The sequence below is a fragment of the Molothrus ater genome, chromosome 3 (genome assembly GCF_012460135.2).
Source record: "Molothrus ater isolate BHLD 08-10-18 breed brown headed cowbird chromosome 3, BPBGC_Mater_1.1, whole genome shotgun sequence".
Taxonomy (NCBI): domain Eukaryota; kingdom Metazoa; phylum Chordata; class Aves; order Passeriformes; family Icteridae; genus Molothrus; species Molothrus ater.
This window is the reverse complement of record NC_050480.2, coordinates 32,892,483-32,914,654: the sequence shown is the minus strand read 5'-3', so window position 1 is coordinate 32,914,654 and position 22,172 is coordinate 32,892,483. Positions and strand designations below refer to the sequence as shown.

General features: G+C 39.2%; 1 protein-coding gene across 1 annotated transcript in view; it reads right to left on the bottom strand.

Moving 5' to 3' along the window:
- Positions 1-22,172, bottom strand: part of KIF26B (kinesin family member 26B) — a 277,053-nt gene that overhangs the window by 62,135 nt on the left and 192,746 nt on the right. Inside the window, 3 exon segments of the mRNA XM_036380967.1 lie at positions 677-939; positions 3,021-3,114; positions 4,688-4,894. Of these exon segments, the coding sequence (XP_036236860.1) occupies positions 677-939; positions 3,021-3,114; positions 4,688-4,894 (564 nt within the window).

Sequence of the window (22,172 nt, the reverse complement as noted above, 5' to 3'; positions counted from 1 at the left end):
AAAAAGCAAAATGAAAGAATAGGTCCCTTTTCCCCTCAACCCAAAATAAAGGGGAAAAAATAGGGCTGCTAAGAATTTCTCAAAGTTACCCAGAAAATAGGTGAGCCAGTTACTCATTCCTGCTAAAACTCCAAATCGGAGAAGAGTTTGAGTTTTTACTGACTTGCCCAGCTCAGGAATTTACTTCTTGGCAGCAATTAATAAGTAGCAATTAATGCTCCTTACAAAACCACTAATGCAAATGCTATAAATAATGTAGTTTAAAAAGAAATAAACAGCCATATTAATGGCCTACAGCAATTTATGCAATTTATGTTTGTGAAACAACAAACTAAATATTTTAGTTTGTTGTTTTACAGAAGAGAGATCACACTTTTTTTCTTTTTTTTTTTTTAAGAATGAGGTGAATTTTTGTTTGCTCTGAATGTTTTCACATTTTATTGCAAACACGAGCCCTTGCTCCATATCACTTATACCAGAGGTACAAATATTTAGGCCAAGAGAGCAGATGGCCCTGCAGCTGCAGGTCATAAAGTTCTTGCATGTTTTAAACACTTTCAAGTCTATAAACTCTATGCTCTGGGTAGCTCTTGAATTTGAACCATCTCAATGGCCCCAGAAGAAACCAAAAAAGTCATGTTTACTTGTTTCAGTGTAAAATTAATCTTAGATTCACCTGCATGCCACAAATGGGGTCTTCACAAAGGTAGACACCTGGGGACTGGCCATCTTGCAGGCTGCCCGTAGCCACTTCTGACAACAGATCTCTCAGATTTTCTTCTTTCCCCCACACTTCCACGGCAGAAATCCGGACCGAGAAGCGCGCTCCTGTCTTCTCTTTGCGTTCATTAATCAACTTGAATAGCCACGAGATGGCACAAGGAATTATTCCAAGGTTTTGCATGGAATCATCCTTCCCAATCATGGTGTATGACTTCCCTGTCAGGAATGGGGGGATGAAGAAAATACAACATCATTCCCAGGATGTTGACAGCCTTCTGCCAGGAGAGGTTATCCTGCACAGCATTCATGAAAATAACTTCACTACAACAAGGACAGTCAGCAATGGGAAAATATAGGCAGGTAGACAAATAGGACATGGAAAATCCAGATGAAATCTTGAGCTTCTTTCAAAAATCATTACCTCATGCATTCCCCTGACATCTCCCATTCCCAAGTAGGGTGCTGCAGGCCCCCACCTTGCAATGCTACAGCATCTGATGTGGTTGAATCATGGAGGGAATTGAGCAGAGCAAGAGTGCCATGGTCTCTAAAAAACTCTACTTTGAATACTCTGAGTGTGGTATTCTTTCAATACCATTTTACTTCAAAGCACTAGATTGTATTTCAAATGCTGGAGTTGAAATTGACCTAAACCTGGTCCCAGAATCACACAGATGTAACTTCATTCAGAAAAAAAATCCCCAAAACCAACCAGGTATATGTGATCACTTGGTGAAGAAGTGGGTCCACTACAATTATTTCATATAATATTTCATCTGGGTAAAAACGATTCCCTGGTTAGGTATTTTTTAACGCTGCAATTATAGCTCTGGCTTTTCTTTACTGTAAAAGTTTGGTGATTAAGGACACAGAGTACTATCCTAAACTACATTAGGTGTCACTACATATAATGCTTTTAGATGAGTTTTCTAAAGCTCCTAAATTTGTAAGCAAAATGATAATGGTATACATCCTTTCAGGCAAGTACTTGTGGCTTCTTTACCTTGTTTCATTTCTTACGTTGAATCTATGTGCAAAAAGATCACTGAAAAAAATACTTCTATGCACATGTCTCTGTCAAGGTCCAGGTAAGTCCATGGTTTTTGGAATGCTGGTGGTGCACTTAACAAAGCAACTGCAGAGACCCAACTCATGATTCAGCAAAAGCCTAGCTAGGATACCTCTCTAAAGGATGTGTGGCACTTGTGAGAGCCTGTTATCTGGTACTTCCTTTTTCATCTCATTTGCAATGCTGTGTTTGGCAGGTCACATCTAAGAGCTCATCCTAGTGTCACTCTTGCCTGGTCCAGAGGGGCCTTCTGGTGTAACTGGAACACCAACCTGCTCCATTCAATGTACCAGACCTGGTTGCATTGCAGCATTCAGTGCTGTCCAGGTTTTGTTGCCTATAATTTGGGATAATCATGGCCTGATATAGCTTGATCTTCTTTACCACCTGCAAAACTGAATTATCTTTTTAAGTTATATGTGAACATCTGTGTTTGTTTGAGATGGTAAAGAATGGAAATCATTGCACACATGCAATAAACCCCTGTTCATTCAAGAGATGGTACTTCCAAAATACAATTAGATAAACATGAACAAAACAAATGTTTATTCTCAAAATTCAGTTATGTCAAAATAATAGTGTGTTAATGATGATTCTCCTCTTTATTGTCCTTCCATGAATACCTGAAAAATGCTAATGAAGCATGTCCAAAGTGTGAGTTTTGCTCCATCAGTAACATTCAGTCACCCATTAAAATAAGACTTGTTTGAGACACAGTAGGAAGAGGTCAGTAATGAGTGAACTGTCTAATCAGGGAATAGAGTATAAATCAAACTGTCTGAGTGCCCAGTCACACTCCATAAGAGTGCCATCACAAACATCAAGTACTTGAGTGAATACTCATAGTACACAGTTTGATAAAAGTGGCATTTGGGCAAACCCTCACCAACACCAAGCACATTTGGAAAACTGTAGATCACTGTTGGACCATTATTAACAACTGAAGACAATGAAAGACAAAATTGCTATAATATTTAAGAGCTGAAATGAAGCAATAATTCAAAGGTAACTTCTGTTCCAAAGAGCATGATGTCCAACATTTACACAATAAGAAAAGTGAATAAATATGTAAGCAAGAGGTGAAGATGTAGCATGAGATCATTCACAGGTACTTTCAAATTAATATACACAGACAAATAAGTTTGTTTTCCTTAACCTAACAGACTAGCAATCCTGTATTAAAAATATTCATTTTGCTGCTTGAGTAGGGAAATTTAGCAATACCAACCAAGCTTGGCATGACCAAAGCAGAACACACAGCCATCTGCCCCATTGACCACAGACTGGATCACCTCAGCCACAGTCCCAGCACATACTTCAGCCTGTCACAGGTATTGGGAAAAAAAAAAAAAGAGTAAAAATACAGGAAAGAAAAAAACAAGAAGCATTAACAATACTAAGGAAAATAATTATTTCCACCGGAAAGGCGCATTAAAGTCTTCCCTGCTCCAGATATCATGTTGAAGTATCAAAAAATCTAACCTTGCTTGTCTCATTCATGTGACCTGTGCTGTTAATGGGAATGACATTAATTGTGTAAGCACATGAAGCAGGAATTTTGTTCTGGATCAAGTAAGTTACATTCACTGATGCATCACCAAACATCCTTTGTGGCATTAAAAAAATACACATATTGTAAGGGGGTGCAGTTGGTTTGTTAGAACTACCTATTTAAGGGATTTTAAAATACAGTTTTGATTAAAAAACAACACTGAGGAATTTTTGCATGCTCAATTATTTGCCCAGTTATGGACTGAGTTTAATTCCACAAGCATGTGGGTAAGGAATGCAAAGGGAACAAACAGCTCTTTGGAATTAGCTAAGAGACCCAACATTATTATGAGTCTTCTCAGCTTTTTACAGTACTAGACTCCATTCTGAAGACTGTAGCAGTATTTTAAGGAGTACAACACAGAAATTTACCCCAGGCATTCTTGGATTTAAGGTTCAAGCAGGCTGAATGGTTGACAGTGCTCCTGCAGCAACTGCTTAACAACAGTGGATGAAACTCAATCAAAATTCAGTTTAGGCCCCCATGGGAAGCACTTTGCATTTGACAACACATCAAGTAAATCCACCCTGGTTCATGGCTACTTCTAGACTATCTCTACAACAGAAAATAAAATGGGCCAAGAAAGGGACTGTTCACAGGCCAGCCCCGTGAACTGCATCCAGGCATTAGTCTGCAAGGTGCTAGCTGCTTGGACCAGGACTGGGTGAGGGACTGACCTAATGAAACAATTATGTGACAGTAATTTAGATGGCCCTGTGTCCTCGGTCTTTTTGGTTTATGAATACAGAGCCAGCTTTACAAGACTGTTTTCTAATTATACTTTGCAATGTTACTTTACTCTTTTACTGTCTTCATGACATTTGGGTAACATAGTTTATCAAACCAAAGTCTAATAATAAAGATAAGAAACCTGAATATGTACTCATTAATAAAGACCTGTGGATTAAAATCCCCATCTTCTTATTGCAAGCTGTACAATAGAACACTGTCAAAATAATCCTTGATCCCTTAGTTAATAGAGGACTGCATTAGAGAACTGTAGTTCTGATCACATCTCTGTAAACACCCAACAATAACATTTTATAATACACAGTAACTTGTTGATATTGAGGATTTTCCTATTAGGCACCATTTAGCACTATTATGGAATAGCACATTATATTGAATTATAATTTTAGGAGAAATTATTTACAGTAAAGAAAAAAGAAAGCACACGATTATTAAGCAAAAATTTAATAAACTGAATTCCTTATTGATGGTCATGGCAGACCAAATTCAGCCCTGGTAGAAGTCCACTGAAAGTACTACTGCTGCAGCAGAAATGAGTTTGGCTCTGGTGCACACCCCTACTTAGATAACTCTTCTGATCATACAGGGCCTACCTGTGATGCATCCTGAGGGAAAACTGCATCAAAAGCAAACATCTTGGGTGGAACCTGGCTGCCCCTTTTCTGGAAAGCATTCTGACCTCCGCAGGCCAGAGGGTCGTACAGCGTGATTTGCTTCTTGCGGGGGTCAACTTTTAGGAAAGAGCTGGACTCAGACGTGTCTCTGGCAAGCGTGGAAGAAATGCGCACCATGACTTTGACCTGTCAGCAAACACACAAAAGATGAGCATGTTTCATTAGTTTCGTTGGTTGCTCTACAACTGGTATGTTGAATGAATTTTCCAGTTACACTTGACCAAACCATATTTGCTTTTTGTAGCTAGTGTCTCAGTGGAGGTCAGTGAATATGCAGGAAATATTAGGCAGAATTTGTCCTAAACTACGAAGTGAATGAAGCCAGAACTCCCAATCTATTTCAACAAGCAACTTGTGTATTGACAATTACAATGCACATCATGGTGTTTTAGTGTCAGTGCTACTCAAGTACAATGAGGAAGTATTACAGCACCTTGCCTTACTTTCAATATAAATTGAAAATTAACCATACCCTGGTGGCCCAATTAAGAAAGCTGAAAGGTACTCTAGACTGCTAAGCTTTCAGAACTGTTGTGGTTTCTACGAAACAGCCTGATCAATAAGAGCCCATGTAAGGCAGATCTATAATTTACACCTTTGCAATTCTAATCCAAAAGCATAGATGAAATGCACAGTTCTGAGTGCCTTCATCAAAGATTTGTGAAAAGAGTCCCATTTTAATGGTCAGATTTTGAAATTACCATCAAGGGAGAGAATGTAATAAGCGATAAAAGATTTGTTAAAACATGTTAGCTCACAACTCATTAAATAGCTACATAATAAGATGTTATTCCTGAGACAAAAATAAACCTTCATAGATTTAATGAGGTTATTCTGTATCCTTAGCTGAGTTGGTAAGCAATTTAGATGTAAGTAAAACTGATGACAATCAATTAGCTTTGGTTTTCCCCATAAATTCACCACTGGCAGACACATGAGCTCCTGACTTTAGAGGATGAACATCACCTCTTTGCCAGTTCTAGTCACACCTGCACAACTTTCTCCTAGAGCAGATTGGCATTCACACCAACTAGACAGAACTTTTATGTTAATTCTCCTTAATCATATGTCACTTCTGTCAAACCCACCCACGTTTAGCATGCAAGTGACCACAAAGGGTCATGTCAGCATAGGGTGGGAGCACATCTGCTGCTGGAATGGCAGATGCATTCCGGGAGGAGGTTGTAACTTCTGAAGTTGGGCTGCAGTTCCTGTTGGTCTCACTGAGACTGGTGCCCTTTGTATGCAGGTGTCATCTCATGCTGGCCCAAGCTCATCCTGCATGCAAATAAATCAGCTGCTTTGAGAAGTAAAATCTGGGAAAATTCATTTTTGACACAACTCCTTTGAAGACAACAGAATGAGACCAGAGATTAACTAGTATTATTCAGTATTTCTGTGACATCTCTGTATGACAGTGAGTCAAACGGGTAATTTAACTCCAGTATTTTAACCTGGCAAAACAAGTTGTCATTAAATGGTGAAATGGTCACAAATATGCTCACACAATTTCAGTTTTACACAAATATCTGAGGAAAAAAGGAAAAGTACTGCTTGGGTAGGAATGTGTTCTCCTCCTGCCCAACAACTGAGCTGCTTATGAAACTTAACCTCTAACTGTAAAAAGCCACCTCTAATGTCTTGTCAAAGGCATTCTTCAGGACCCAACCCTAAGCAGAGCTGACTTCTACTGAGGACAACAGCAGCCAACACACCCAGTCAGTCCACATGAACTGGACAAGTCTGTTTATTCCACCCCTAGGTCTCCTGGAAGATCGGAAGGGAAGCAGTGGTCAAGTTAGCAGGGAAGGAAGGGAGCACAACTGTAAATCCATGAGGAGCAAGAAAACAAAGGGTAGCATCAATCCTGTGCTGTTTTCCTATTTTCAACTTCATACGCCTTTGGCTTTCTTTTACTGTGTCCCACATTTTAAAGAAGATACCAATATCACGAGTATCAGATTGATCTGCTGGAAAACAAAATAAATGCTATTGTTCAACTACTTTAAATAAAATACTTGCATGCTTTAGAAAGCCCTTTCCCCATAAGTTTATGTGTATTTTTGGCTCCTGTGAAACCATGTCCTCCAGGTCCTTGATCTTTGTGTGCAAAGGAGAGCTAATAGAATATTCTGGGCTAAGTTTTTTTGGGTTTTGGAGAATGGATAGTGTGTGAAATTTAACAACCTTTCATATACAGGCAGTCTAAGAATTCTTTCTGGCCTCAAACTGTATGGGCTTGCAGTATTAACAGAAGCTACACTGGCTTTGTTATGGTATAATATCACTGGCATGGGTCCGGATTTAAACCTGTTCACACAAAATCAGATTAATACCTGCCACTTCTTACTGAAGGAATACTGCAAATCCTCCTAACTTCCAACAGCTATAGTGATAGAAGCTAAGGCATCAGGTTCCTCTTTCCCACAAGTAAAATACCAGTTTAACTGAAATCCTAAAAATTTACTAGCATCAGATAAACAGAATGAACCTCTATTAAAAAAAAAAAAGTGCTCAACTCAGAAGCCCCAGGAACTGTCAAACAGCATATATTGCTCCTCAATACTGCCAAATATAGATATTTCTCATGAAAAATAATGCTATTGCCATAAACCTTTGTACTTCTGTGCATTAGGGATTTTGTTTTGAGACCTAATGGTTCACAGAACCACAGAATCACATGGTTTGGGTAAAAACTATGTGTAAGCTCTTGAGTTCAACTGTTAACATATAACTGCCAAGTCCACCACTAAGCCATATCCCTAAGTGACATGCCTAGACAGAATCCTAGAATAGTTTAGGTTTGAAAAGACCATGTTCATATGTGTTATGGCAGAGGAATATCATATTGATTACATGTAGAGATCCTCTTAGCTGGAGTGCTTTTTTTACTCATCATGAAGATGTCTGTGAGCCTTGGGACACCACATCAAAGGAAATTATGCTCATCTCCCTTTAGATCAGCCTACAGAAGCTGTCTCCATCTGAGTCAGTTGTCTGACCCCTTTGCAGGCAATAGAGAGGAACAGATTTTCTAGCACTAAATTTGCATGTTCTGTTTTATAACTGTTTTATAACTCCACAAATACCTCTTGCTTTCTCTATAACAGCACAGGCACCTTAAAAGTTTACCTGATATGTAGGTGCCTACATTGTAGGCTGCCTAAAGTTATTCTTTTTTCTCCAAGAATAATAAAAATGCTCTTTCTGGACAGCACAGTGCCTGGCCCAAATTCCATGGCACACACACACACAAATCTGTGTGACAGTCTCCAGCAAAAATACACGCCAACATAAAGATAGGCACATGAGTGTGATGGACACAGAATACAAGTAGTAACAATAGATTACTTGAACTCATCTGGTACTTTGTAGGCACTTAAATATCTTCCAGGCCAGTTTCACACTAGTGCAATCCTCTCAAATTACTCTTGATTTACATTACATTAACTGAGAAAATAATTAGATCCCATCTGTGCAGACTGTATGTCCCCTATATTCCATGGGAGCTATGACTCTAACAAAAACCCAATGGGCAGGCAAAACACAGGCAAACTTCCATCCTGAGAAACACATCCAGAACTACATATGTAACAGTGGTACAACGAACTAGGCAGACCAAGGCAGGTTTTAAAACATCTGAGCAGATATATTTTCTGAGAAGACAGGCAAGCTTGTGGTCTGGCAATCAGTCTGAGACTGGGGACCTAGGACCCCTCCTGATGGCTGTGTCCAACTGAAGTATGACGGAGCTTTTAGTGCAGTCTGTCCACACTGTCCACCTGTACAGGAGGCAGAGTCACAGCTTACTTCACTGCCAGGCACACTGAGAGATTCAGCCACTGCCTGGCCTCAAAGAATTGGCAATAGCCCTTTTTTTTCACGCCCCATTATGAAACATTATTATGCTTGTAACCTAAATCCAAGAATTCAGGAAAAGCATTTCCCAACAGTAGGTATGACAAGAGTAAATCAACTCACAGCAGTAGAAATGATGGGAGACCACAGCTTCCTGCGCTGCTGTTTCACAGTCCTTCATGCAATTTAGAGCTGGGGGGTTAGCAGGGGAGGCTCAGAGTCTGTGCTGGCCCCTAAAAATCTATACCACAGGAGAGGCAGCACAAGGATGGGCAAATGTAACTCAGCCAGCTATGGGGATAGCACAGGACCTTACTGGACTTAAAAGAGTTCAGCTCAATTTAAGGAACAGAAAGGCTGAAGATCATGGTGCTGCTCTGGGGAACTCAGAAATACAGTATGGTTAATTTGAAACTAGCTGAAAAGTGAAGTTTAGGAATGCTAATACTTTATGCTTGCAGTTTATATTTAAATAAAGTATAAATTGAACTTCTCTTTAAAAAGAATAAAGGTTTTCTGCTTCACTTCCTATGTGTCATTACTCCTTCAGTCCACTGCTACAGTTTCCCACTAATCTCTTGTAATTGAAGCATCTCAGAGACACCACTTGCAATTAATGGGAGCACTCAGTCTGCCAGAAACTCTCGTTTGAATTCCAGCCATCAGGTCTTAGCAGTGCCCAGCCTTAGCTGCCCCTCTGACTGTACCTATGGGGAAACACGAAAGCAATCTCCTGAGACATGCACTCTTGGTAAAACAAACAACCTGGGCCTAATTTTGATCGAATGTTTCACCCATGCAAATCTGGCTGAAGTAGGCAAGAATTACTCTAGCTTAGGAGTGGAGAGACAGAATAAAAGAAAAGGTCACTTATTCTGCATCGCTGCTGTGCATTTACTTCTCTGAATTTCAGTTCCTGCCTTCAAAGACATGACTTGTTCTTACATGAGTTCGACAGTCACTGAATTCAACAATACTACTCCAGATGTGAAATGCCACAAGTAAAAGCAGAATCAGAGCTCTGCTGTTCAGTCTTCCTCAACAGGTTTGGGGTTTTTTGGTTGTTTTGTTGGGGTTTTTTTTGTAAATTTGTCTATGTACTTATTTCACACATACATACATGTATTTCAACTATATACACCATTTTTAAAGCATATACATTTTCTGAATATATTAATTTTTTTTTCATAAATTTCTCTCTAAAACAGCAATTATTGGCATGATGGGCTCCTTCATGGATACCGTTGAGTAGCATCAAGAGAAAACCTAGGGGAAATGCTGTATTATGACTATGCTACTGTACTGTAAAAATAAGCATAAAACTTTTAATCAACTCTCTAAAAATTTCAGTTGCCTGAACCATTTTTCTTTCTCCTTTTTTATCTAAGGCATCCCTATAAGCACACCTACTATTTCTCAAAGAAGGAATTTGCTAATTGCAGGATTTTCCCCAGATAAACTCAATTTGTGACCTGTCGCGGACCTTTTGTTATGCTCATACTCTGTGGAGAAGGACAAAGGTTCAGCACACTCTGCAAAGTAGAACTGGTGCCAAAGAAATTAAAAAAAGAAAGCAGAGTCCAGGCACTGACACTGCCATGTCTCCTGTGCCCACAGGGGTCTGTCTGCAGGACCAGCAGCAAAATGAGCAGGGGAGGTGAGAGAGGTAAAGCTGTGTCTAATCTGTATCACACACCAACAGCTACAAACACAGACTGCAATGAGGCAACACAAGCAGAGATCCACACTGGGGATGTTATAACTTCCTTCTACTCTTGCCTGTAAGATTTCATTTGGGGTTCATTTATCTAATTACTGCAGGGACAGGGCTAGACAGCTGTTGCTTCAGGCGCTGTGCTTGCCTTTATGAGCTGCTTTTCTCATCAATCATTTGAGCAGCTTCTGCTGGATGTGTTCTGGGTAGTGGTGGGAGGCAGGAGCTGCAGTGCAGTCACACGAGAGACAGGCCAGCCAGGACTATTGAGCTGTTTCAGCACTCCATCAATGTAATGGCAATCACTGGCTGCAGGAATAGCCTTATTTGAGGTTAATGAAGAGTAGGTTTTGTAATTTCTCACTGTTACAGTTGTAAATAATGGTGTGAGACATGCATTTTTGCTGTAGCCAGCTGCAAAGTACTACAGCACAAGAAAATCTAGGCCATCCTTATGCTTGTGCACATACATGCTTTTGCACGAGGGCTGTAAAGTTTGAAGCCTTTCTACTGTGCTCAGACAATATGAAATCACCTGTTAAGTATGTTAAAGGATTTTTCTTACAGGTTATGAGACAATTAGTTGATCATGCTAACATGAAATCTAGGAGGTCAAAATAAACAGACTGACCCAGAATGCAACAAATGCAGCATTGTATGAGTGGACATTGCTTTAATGGAAATATGATCACATTTAGAAAAAAACACAAACAAATAAACTCGGATGAATTATGCCAGTGTAACCTGGCCAGGAAGCATGTACAAACAGGCCTTGTTGTCCTTGCTTTCTGTTTTCACAAAGGTAACACTCCTAGGCTTCAGCACAAATTAGAAAATACATAGACCTGCTCACTCTTGCTGTTAGTGGAAATGGCTGTAATGATACTGATGCTTTGGAAAAGCAGTGAAAATAACTGAAAAAGCAATAGCATTGAAGCATGCAGGTCTCCTCTTTTGTTACAACAGTTCCTCTGTTTCTATCTTGGGTAGTTGCTAAAACTTTACTGGCGCATAAACCCCATCCTGTACAGCAGTGGAACTAATCTGGACTTCTAGCAATAATGGGAAGTAGTGGCTGCACATTGTTCCCAAACACCAATCATGTTATTCAAAAAATTTGCACTTAACATTGCACACTTTTTGACTTGGACAATTCAACTTTAATAATAAATTCAGTAAAATCTGGTGTGAAATATGCTCAGGTCACAGGGGACAGCTCAGTGGTTTCCTGTACTGTTCGTGGCAGCAGTAACTGTGAGTTTGTCACTATGGTTTGGTACAGTTAAAAGAAAATGCTGAGCACCAACACTGTCTGAAACCAGCATGTGCATCAGACCAACCATTCAGCTCTAACATTTCTACTTCAGCATTTACTAGATTCTAAACTAACAGAGAGCACTGCAACTTTCTTCTACTTGTAAAAAAATGAATTTAAAAATAAGCAAACACCCCCCCAAAAAAAAAAACAACAACAACAACAACAAAAACCCACCCCAAAAACAAGCAAAAAAACCACCACAAAACAAACAAAAAAAAAAAAAACAAAAAAAAGAAAGAAGACATGAGGATCATCCCATCATGGTAAACAGTCTTTTCTTAAGGCTCCCCACATGCAGACTGGGTTCCTGGCTTTCCTTTCGCTTCCTTATGATCTCTTTAAGGTAAGTCTGTGTTTCAGAACTGCATAACTAGGCAGGAGGAGGATTTTTCCCAGCTTCTGACATTCTCCATATACCTGTATTTATGATGGGACCAACTCTTTAAACATCACTGAGAGTGGCACTTTCATAAGAACTGAACAAGCCACAACAGCCTTCAACAATCCCAGCATGAACAACATGGGATCAGCTGGCAAATCTTGTCTTCCCTGCAGCAGTGGATCTGCAGGTACGAGAGCATGCACTCACTGCCTACTGGCTCCAACACACTACTGCAAAAATTTACTCTACTTTCCCCACTCTGATGAGAATTTATTTCTCTGTGCACAGGGCAAGTACAGTTCACTGCCATGAATTTCAAGATCTCATCTTTTCCTTGGTACCTTTCAAAATCAAGCATGTATTTCCCTTCACCTCAGTGATTTTTAGAGTGTTTCCCCCCTTCCTTTCTTCCTAGTTATTACAAATTTTTGAAAAAGGGTCTTTAGACACACAGTATCTATGTAGTAAATTAAACAAGATATAAGCTTTTACCTGGCACAAAATGGAGAACTGGCAGCTTTCCCTGTAATTCTTGTCCTCTGCTATGGTATGGCCATACCCAACTGTCTGCAAGATGTTCCTTGCCCATACTAATTTAAGAACCATGCCTGGAATTGTTTGGGAGAGACAAGTGCCCAACACCATGCCAGGGACCTTGTTAACAATGCAGGACTATGATGATTGAGTGCCAGTGCTCAGGAATAGTTCCTGCTCCTGTTTAATTTATTTTATAGTCTGTACCAGGTTTAGTTCCTTCCCAGTAGCTGGGGTATGGGACTGTGTTCTGGATTTGTGATGGGAACGGTGTTGATAGCACAGGGACATTTTAGGTACTGGTGAGCAGAGCTTATACAGAGTCAAGGCCGTACAGCATCCCATGTCACCCTGCCATCAAGTAGCCTGTGGGTGCACAAGAAGCAGGAAGGGGACACAGCTGGGAGGGATGACGCCAAGTACCTGAAAGGATATCCCCCACAGCATGGCAGATCAGCATATAAATCTGGGGAAGCAGGAGAAAGAGGGAGATGATCAGAGTTATGGCCATTACACATGATGAAGCCCTGCTTTCCTGGAGATGGCTGAGCACCTGCCTGCCCATGGGAAGCAGTGGATGAATTCCTTATTTTGCTCTGCCTTTGCCTGAAGCTTTTACTCTTTCTAGTAAACTGTCTTTATCTCAACACTCAAGTTTTCCCTTTTACCCTTCTGATTCCCTTGCACATCCCACTGGGAGAGAGGGAGCAAGAGGCTGTGTGGGGCTGAGCTACCTGCCATTGTTAAGCCACAGAACTGTCCCAGTCACATATCCTTGCACAGCTTAGCCATGTTTAGCATTCTCTAAGTTAAATACAAGAAACTCAGTCTGTGCAGGAGTGGCCTTCCAAGCATGTGATGTGCCATATGTTGCCCTGTTCTATTCCAGCCTGGTTTGATATGTACAGATCCTACAGACAGATCAGCCAAACCCATTAAACACATTTGCAGCATCAGCAAGGCAGGCTCTCTAAAGGAACTTCTCTACTCTTGTGATTGATGACAAGGCTGCTGTCATTCCTGTTGCCTGCATAAGGCTGCCATCAGCCCCCTGGGGAGAAGGAGACAGCAATGGTGAGTCACTTGGCTCTTTCTCATAGGCCATGGTCTTATCCTGCTGCTGTGCACAAAGACTGAAGAGAACTTTGCTTTGCTTATTTAAGCTTCCTCTTAGAAACCTGCCCTTCCAGCAAAACATGACTGAACTGCCTCAGCTGTCACAAGGACTGGTATTGATAGAAAGCAGAAGCAGTATCAACAGTAGCAATATCTCAAGCACATGCCTTGATAATTATGTCTGCTATATTATTTTTTAAAGCCCCAGTTTCCCTTTGGTGAAGCTGTGGAAGAGGTGCACAGGATGCAGCTTGGTAAGTATAAGCAGCAGGTCATCTTACTACTAATTAAAGAAAGTGTGGCACTGAGGGCTTCACATTATATATTCTCAGGAGATGAGGAATTCCAAGATGAACAAGGCTCTCTGTTTTTTTGTCTAAGGAAACGAGAATTTCTATGGAAAGAATGCAGATAAAAGACAAAGTTTCTTTTTCACATGTCTTTGAGATGTCTTTTCAGTGTTAGAGAAACAAAGGATATACAGGTATTGCAAAGAGATGTATAATCACAATTGTAAGCTTTTCCATTATTTATAAAGATGATCTCCATGACTGCATACAAAAGAAGATTCCCCACTCCGCACATAAAAGTGTACGCCATGGCACCATAAATAACAAGCAGCAATACAATCAGACAAGAAGGATTTACATTATTTAAACCAAGCCAGAAGTGAAAAATTGCAGCTTAATGCATATAATGTGGAAAAAAAGATGTGTAAAACTTTGGAGTGGCAGCTCCAAAGTAATGACAGACAGTAAATAAAAGGGATCGTTCTAACTAGAAATTTGGGAATTCATGGTGAGGAAAAAAATCCCAAAGAAAGCACAGGGGAACATTGTGAAAGAGAGTCTATATAAATGGAAGGAGGCACAATCATCATATTAGGCAATATAGGTGAGATATCTAATAAGTGCTTGGGTATTCAGAGGAGAAATCCAGTCTCCAGAGGGAATATAAGCAGCCTCCAGCACTATATGTTGCATTAAACAACCAGTAGAAACTTCAAGGAGCAGAGCTAGATGCTTTAGTGAGGAATGTAATATATCACAGTGTCATTGAATTCAGCAATAATTCCTCACTTACCTGGAAGCATATGAGATGAGGATTTGACCTTAGTTAGGAAAAACCAGCAATAAAATTAAATTTGGAAAACAAGGAAATTATAAGACCTGAGTTCAAGCAATGATATTATCTATATTGTTAGTGAACATTTCACCTGAAGATCCCTCAGGGCTTTGCAGTCTTCTGACAGGATCAAGACATATATTTACAATTATTCTTAATTTTCAGTGGCAGAAATAAAGCCTAAGAGTAAATGAATCATCTAAGATCCCAGGAAAAGTGTGCTTTACCTAAACAGACTACCTGAACTCTGGTTCTTCCCTTACTTATCCCATAACTGTAGGCTATAACGTTTACAAGGGCATAAACATAATATTACATTTACTTTTTTTTTCATGTTGTATCCTATTTAATGCTACCCTCATGCTTATATATTTGGCAGTGGTACAGGGAGGCACAATAACTTCAGAGCCCTAGCATCCACACAGAATTAATGAGATCCATTTGTAATGCTATACATTATCTCAAATTAAAAGTGCTTTTTTTTGAGCCTTAGCAGAAATCTGTGCAACAGACTTTTTTTGAGGGAGCTTGATTCTGCATTCCCTGGAAACAAACAGAATTATCTATTGTACCTGGAACAAGAGAATAGAAGACAAGGTCATACAAGGTGCATCTGAAGGTTCATATAACTCCATAATATTCCATCTCCAACAGTGATCCCACATTCTGGCCATGAGCCTCCCACTGTGGTGGGCTGCACTGCCATCCCTCTGCTCCCTCCCAAACTGTGCTTTGCCAATACCTGTATGGCTCATGTGCCACTCACATCCTATCAAGACTCAAACTGGGAGGAACATATACTGTCAGGAAAGAGCCACAGGCTCCAATGAGTCAGCTTCTAGTCTAAATCAAATTTGCAGCCCACTAGGAACACTGCTGGGGTTGGGAATGTTTATAGTGCCACTTGGGGGATGTTGTCACTCCTTTTGGAGATGGGGTGAGAACTGCCCCACAGAAGTCTCCCCTGGGCACATACAAGACATGAAGTTGCCTCTCCCAGCTCTTCCAGAACCAGTTGCTGAAGCTCTGCTTGCTTCAGCAGTGTTTCTCAGACTTTGGGCTTTTTAATGCTATCCCCAGTCCTGACATTCTATTGTTTTCTGACCAATAGTGAACATAGTGTTGGGATTTTCAGTAGCCTCTAGAAGGCACTACAGCCTGATGCTTACCCCCTTTATTTTATTAAGGAAATAAAATCCAAGGAAGTCATATATCTGAGCAAATTTGTTCCTAAAAGCAAACACAGCCTCTGGTGGTACAAGGATGCTCTTACATATTTGGAGAAACCCAGACACGTATTAGCCAATTCTACAGTGCTGGTTCTAAGGATCTCTGTGTTTTACTCCGTGATGCTGGCTCCAGGTACAGTACAGCCCATCTCCACTGCATCCTGTGCTCCCCTGGGAAGAAATCCAGGCACAAAGGCAATGAGGATGCTACTGTCTGCTTAGCACTGATCCTGGCCTGATTGATCACAGAACCAAGATTACAGGAGTGGACTGCTTTCAGTGTTTTTTTTTTTTTTTTGTACTAAACATAAACATAACAGAACAAAAATTACACCAAATCAGAGAGGCTGACAAACAAAAACAATAGAAAGAAAACTGAATGGGAGCCCCTGATGGGAACTAAATGCAAACAGTACTTTGACAAATGGTACTTGTCTCATGTCACAGAAAGCCACTAACTTCTCTTGCCCTCAGCTGCAGTATTACAGCATAACATTGCCACTGACCCTCCTCCTTGATAAATGCAACGCTATAGCAACAAAAAACAGCCAGTGAAGAGCCATCTGCCTTGTGACCCCTACCACATGATTTCATCCACTGTTTGCTGTTTATTAAATGTTGCAATAAATAGCACCAGTATTTGTGAATAGATCAGTAACCAACCTGTTGCCCTAAAATGAATATCCAGTGCCTGTTAGCAGGCTTTCTACATTCCCTCAGCTGTTATTCTGCAATCTTAATTTGGGCAAAATTTCTATCCTCTTCAACCTCAACTGCCATTTTCTGACTTCTGAGTGCTTAAACCATGCAACCTTAACATTCCTTTAATACTGCTATTTGTCAACAGAATAATTCATTCTGCTGTAACTTAGGAACTGTGTGATTCTTCTAGCAAGTAGCAGACTTTAATGAATGGCACCTGATCAATAATGCAGAATTCAACATTTGAGAAAAAATAAAAAAGCCTTTTTCATGAGGAGTGTCTGCAGGAAATGTCAAAATCATTTATCAAGGGTCCAGGCTGATAGCCTGCAGCTGCTGTCCACAAGAATTATAAAAACATACATTGTTGAGTCCTGAAAATATGTTTTTTTGTACTGAGTATAACTGGATTTTTCCACAAAATAAGGACTTATTGAGTATGAATGCAATGGTCTTTACCAGAGTTTTCTTAAAGTAAAACTTTGCCACAATAGTACTTTGTCCCTAAGTTGCTAGTTATACAGGATTATTTTAATTTGGTTTCCAGGTGCACCTTTAAAACAATCCTCACTGTAATTCTAGACAGGCTGAGTCGCTTAATACATTTGTATTTGAGTTTCAAAATCTCAGATTAACAAGGTAATCAGGCAAACATTACAAACCAAGACAAGAGTAAGCATTTTATCTCTTCCTGATATTTAGGTGCAGCATGTATCAAAGGAACAAGTAGTCTTTACTGGTTTGGAAAGCTTTTACATTTCCTAATAAATGGTCTAACAAGGAAGCACAAGGTTACTCCAGCTCCTTTGCTGAAAATTCTCATCCAGAAGTATATAGAGCAGCAATAGTTAAGGGCTACAATCACAATTCACAAACATGAGCAAGATTATGAAAATAGAGGTTTGATGAAGTTAAGTCCCACATGGCTTAAAAACTTTAAGTGGCAAAGATGTCAGATCCTGAGTACAGCGTGATCAGTTTTCAAGGTATGCTATTTAAATAGCTAAAAATAATCTCATCCTGGACTGTACATATCCAAGCAAGGCTCCTTTCATTGTACCTGGGATGCAGCAGAATGGGGACTGCAATGGTTTTGTAACCTTACTTTCTAAAGATCAGCCACTTGATCAGCTTGGAACTGCTTAAGAAGGCTTCACTTTGAGCTAGATTGAGCTACACTGGCCATTTGATTTCTCTTTTCTGATGCAGGCAGAAAGTGGTGGATAAGAACAAGTGGAGAACCTTGATGAGGGTGGGCAGGTCACAATTCTATAGCTCCATCTCTCTCTCTGAGCTGGGTGACAGAGCTGGCTGCTCCATCTCCTCTAAACTCTGAAGATTTCCACTTTGGATGCCTTTGGGGGCCAACGATTCCTGCAGAGAGCCTGCAGCTCTGTTGATACTACTGGAGATAATGCTAGCTATCACACCAATTAACCTGCTTCTAAATCCATCTCTTTAAACAGTGCTTTTCCACCTATGACAATTTCTGTGGTGACACTGCTATTTGTCATTGGTGGTGCGGCATGCCAGACAATGGCTATAAAAGTAGCAGTCGGTGCACAGGTTTCACAAATGATTGAAGCAACCAGCCTTTTCTTGAGCAACAAAGGGATCTTTCATCTTCAGATAATTCATCCTCCATGCTTGTCACTACTGCAGCCTAGCATCAGGAAAGAAACATTCTTTGATGCTTGTAAGGTTTTATCACTCATCACAAAATAGAGAGATTAATGAAGGGGAATAAGGGGGGGGGGTGAAGATGAATTTATTATTTTTAATAAAAAGCATCTTCCCACAATAGATTAGAGCATAGGCAGAAGAAATAAGTGAAGTAAAATATATCAGAATGATAAAAGGGTGAAGGTACTACAACAAATTACACTTACAGAGCCATTTTTAATGTGAAGCACAGAAGGAAATTTGATTAAATATTCAAACTTCACATCTAACGTGATCCTAAATCAGCACTGTGTGTTAGGGAAGGAGAGAGATCTACTGCCTGTCTGTCTGGTGAAGGATGGTTTTATACCACTAAACCTGAAAAGGGTATGTCTTGAAATGACTTGAGCCAGACTGATCATATACATCAGTATGAAATGTGAGAAACACAGAAAGCCAGTGTGGCCAGAGCTGGGCCAGAATCCAAATCAGAGTCATGCCAACCACAACAATATTTAGATTTTCACTGGTGGAGCCAAAGTCCTCACTTGGATCAACTTTGGTTGAAAAAATTGTGGTTTTTCCTCATTCATTCAGTACATAAAACCTTCCAAATAGTTCCTGGAATTGACAGTACTACATTTAGACAGAATGGAGCTCAAATCTGTCCAGTTGGGAAGCTTGAGGTATAGTAAGAGGCATTATGACAACTATTAAGGTGAAAAATTAACAACTTGAGTTTTTAATTCCATGTCTAAAGCTGCCTTTATCACCTCATGTCCATTACTAAAGCTGTACATTAGTCCTTTATTTTTTTAAGGACTTTCCTCACAGCAACATTCATCTGTCAGTGCTGCAAACCATGGAGCCCTGTGCTTACCTATTCCACAGTCAAGTTTCTTCCAACAGTCAAGTATCTTTCATTCTTACATAGCATTTTTGCTAAACAAATAAAAAATCGGGATATAGATCTTAGGACAGTGTGCATCTCAACTTTGGGTATACTTACATCTAGATTTTGATTCCAATTATTCCATAAGATAAAGCTAATAATTGGTAATATGTCATGGTTCAAACACTACTTCGTCTACACCACTGCTCTTCCTGTATTTTTGTTAAATGCTGCACTGAATTCTGTTAAATTCCGTTAAATTACCTGACTGCAGGTGAATGATCATTAACAAATATCCAAGACAAGTTTTGGTAAAATTAACATTGCATATGAAAAGAAAATTTATGTAAGATATGGCATGTAAAGGAAATTCATTCTGTCATTAATTTTTACAGATTTGTATAGATGTTTCAAGAAATGTAGCTCTGTCAAGGTGCTCCACAGAATGGACTTACCCCATTCTGTGTGCAATAAGAAAAAAAAAGGCACACTTTCAATGGAATGGTTACCTCAGGATGTCCTCGGATACTGTGGGATTCAGTAAACCTCTTAATATTATTTTAATTACAATGTTACAATTCATCATGTCAAAACATAAACATACAGATTATATAAAACTACATTAGGAGACCTTACATAGCCCTGATTAATGGTCTCATAGGTTGTAAAATTAATCCAAACTGTAAATTTAATCTGTGGGCTTTTCTAAAATGTGAATTATTGACTTGACACATTATAATAACTCTTTCCAAACTGTTGTGGTCTATGGTTCAAATCTTTTCTGTATAGCTCACTGACATGCAGAGTAAGCCTAATTTACTACGTCTCTTGCTGCATGAACATCCACAGACTGCAGCATCCTCTGAAATGTATTCCAAAATATTGCAAGGAACCAGATGGACAAAGGCATGAGGAACAAAATGCCTTTAATCAACAGTGACTTCCAGAACCACTCAGAATCCCTCCTACTAGCTCACCTGGCAGAAAAGTGTCTACCATTAACAAGGTACACCAATGCCTGAATATGTTACAAGGACTCTACTCTGTGTATCAGCTGCCTTGGCTCTCCCATGATTTCCTTTAAAAAGAGGTAATTTATTTGCTGGTTCAGTATGCTGTGATTTTCTATAGGCCTAAGACAGGAGAGAAATTTCTAATACCTGGCAGATTATATCTTGATTGCTGTGTTAACATGAGCCTCAAAGAAAAATCCACTTCAACTCAAAAATTTCAATCACCTTTAAATAGTTCTGAGGACTGAAACAAACCTCAGCCCATTTAAGAAATTGTAGATTCTATGGGCAAAGAAGCCATTCTGGATCCAATGGTCCTACAGACCATAGAGATACAGCTGGGCCAAGTCACTCACTTGTGTCACTCACTGCTGCAAACACCCACAAAGGGCATGGAAACATTGTCCCCTCTCCCTCAACAGCCAGGGATGAACTCAAAGCCTCTCCTGCTGAACTTCTATTTCCCTGGAGTTAAATTGCCAAACTCAAATCAGGCAACATATTTTGCCTTCTTTTTTTCCTGGGTAACAGGAGAACTCTCAAACATAACCAAACTGAAAACTGTATCTTGTTGAAATATACAATTGAAGATCTTTTGGTTACAGAAAATAATTTACGTTTTAACTTGACAACTTTCAATTACATCTTTAAAGACTCAAAACTCAGAATTCTTATTTTTTCAAGACAAAAAAAATTGTTTTATTTGAATAGAAATAAAAAATACAAAAGACTAAGATTTTCCAAGAAATACTGAAAATATTTTGGGTTCATTTAAAAATTCTTTGTTGGAAAAACAGTGTTTTCCTCTCTGACTTAAAAAAATACTTTGAAAATATAGCTTATATGATGCATTACATTAAAAAAATGAAATTAAAATACTCCATACCTATAGAGTATTGTAAACACAATTGTTTAGGGGTGGAAATAAAACCAAATCGAACAATAAACCAACCAAGCAACATGGGACTGGAAAAATTTCAGCTATTTTTTAGCTCAATCACTAGCTCCACTTTCAACCATCAGTTTTAAATAACCCAATTAGATTAATATCGGCAACTAGCATGATCTGACAGGGAGCAGCTATCTTGAAATATAGACATTAAAACAAAAAAAATTACATTACGAACTAAGTTGTTGCTTAGTAGAACCAGACCTACTTACTGGGTATGTATCAAACATTTAAATGCTGAAAGAGTTAAGAAAATCCAAGCTGAACAATAAAATCAACTAGTTTTTAAATATGTACACTAGACTCCTTAAAACTGAGGAAAGTAAAACTGAGCAAACTGATATCTATAAAGAATTCAAATCACACAATTATATTATCTTTTTGAAGTAGTGTAACATACATTTTGCAGAGTTAATCTACACTTCATTATTCTCTCTAAAAATGAGTATTCAGGGAAAAGTCTACACACATACACTACATTTTCCCATTAAAAAAAAATTATCTTAACATGAAGCAAAGTAAGTTTTGTTTCCAAAAAAAGATGTCCCCAAAATCCAGCCTAAAAGTCAACACATTTTTGCGCAGAAAATTTTGAAGTTTCAGTAGACATAGATGGCATACTGCTCTAAATCTACATTTTCCAAGGAAAAAGTAGGAACGCTTTTCACATATAAACCTAGAAAAACATGTAGAAATCATTATTAACCCTTTGCAAATAGTTTCTGCACAAGAATAAAAATGTAGAGGAGAAGTATATAGGCTCTCTAAACCAAGATGAAGCTGGCTTTTCTATTTCTAACATCCCATGTTCCCTTGGAATTCTCAAGGGGAAGTAACTCTAAGAATGTTAATATGAAGCCTTTCACTTCAATATGCAATACTTGCTACTGCCTAAGGAACCACACCTCCT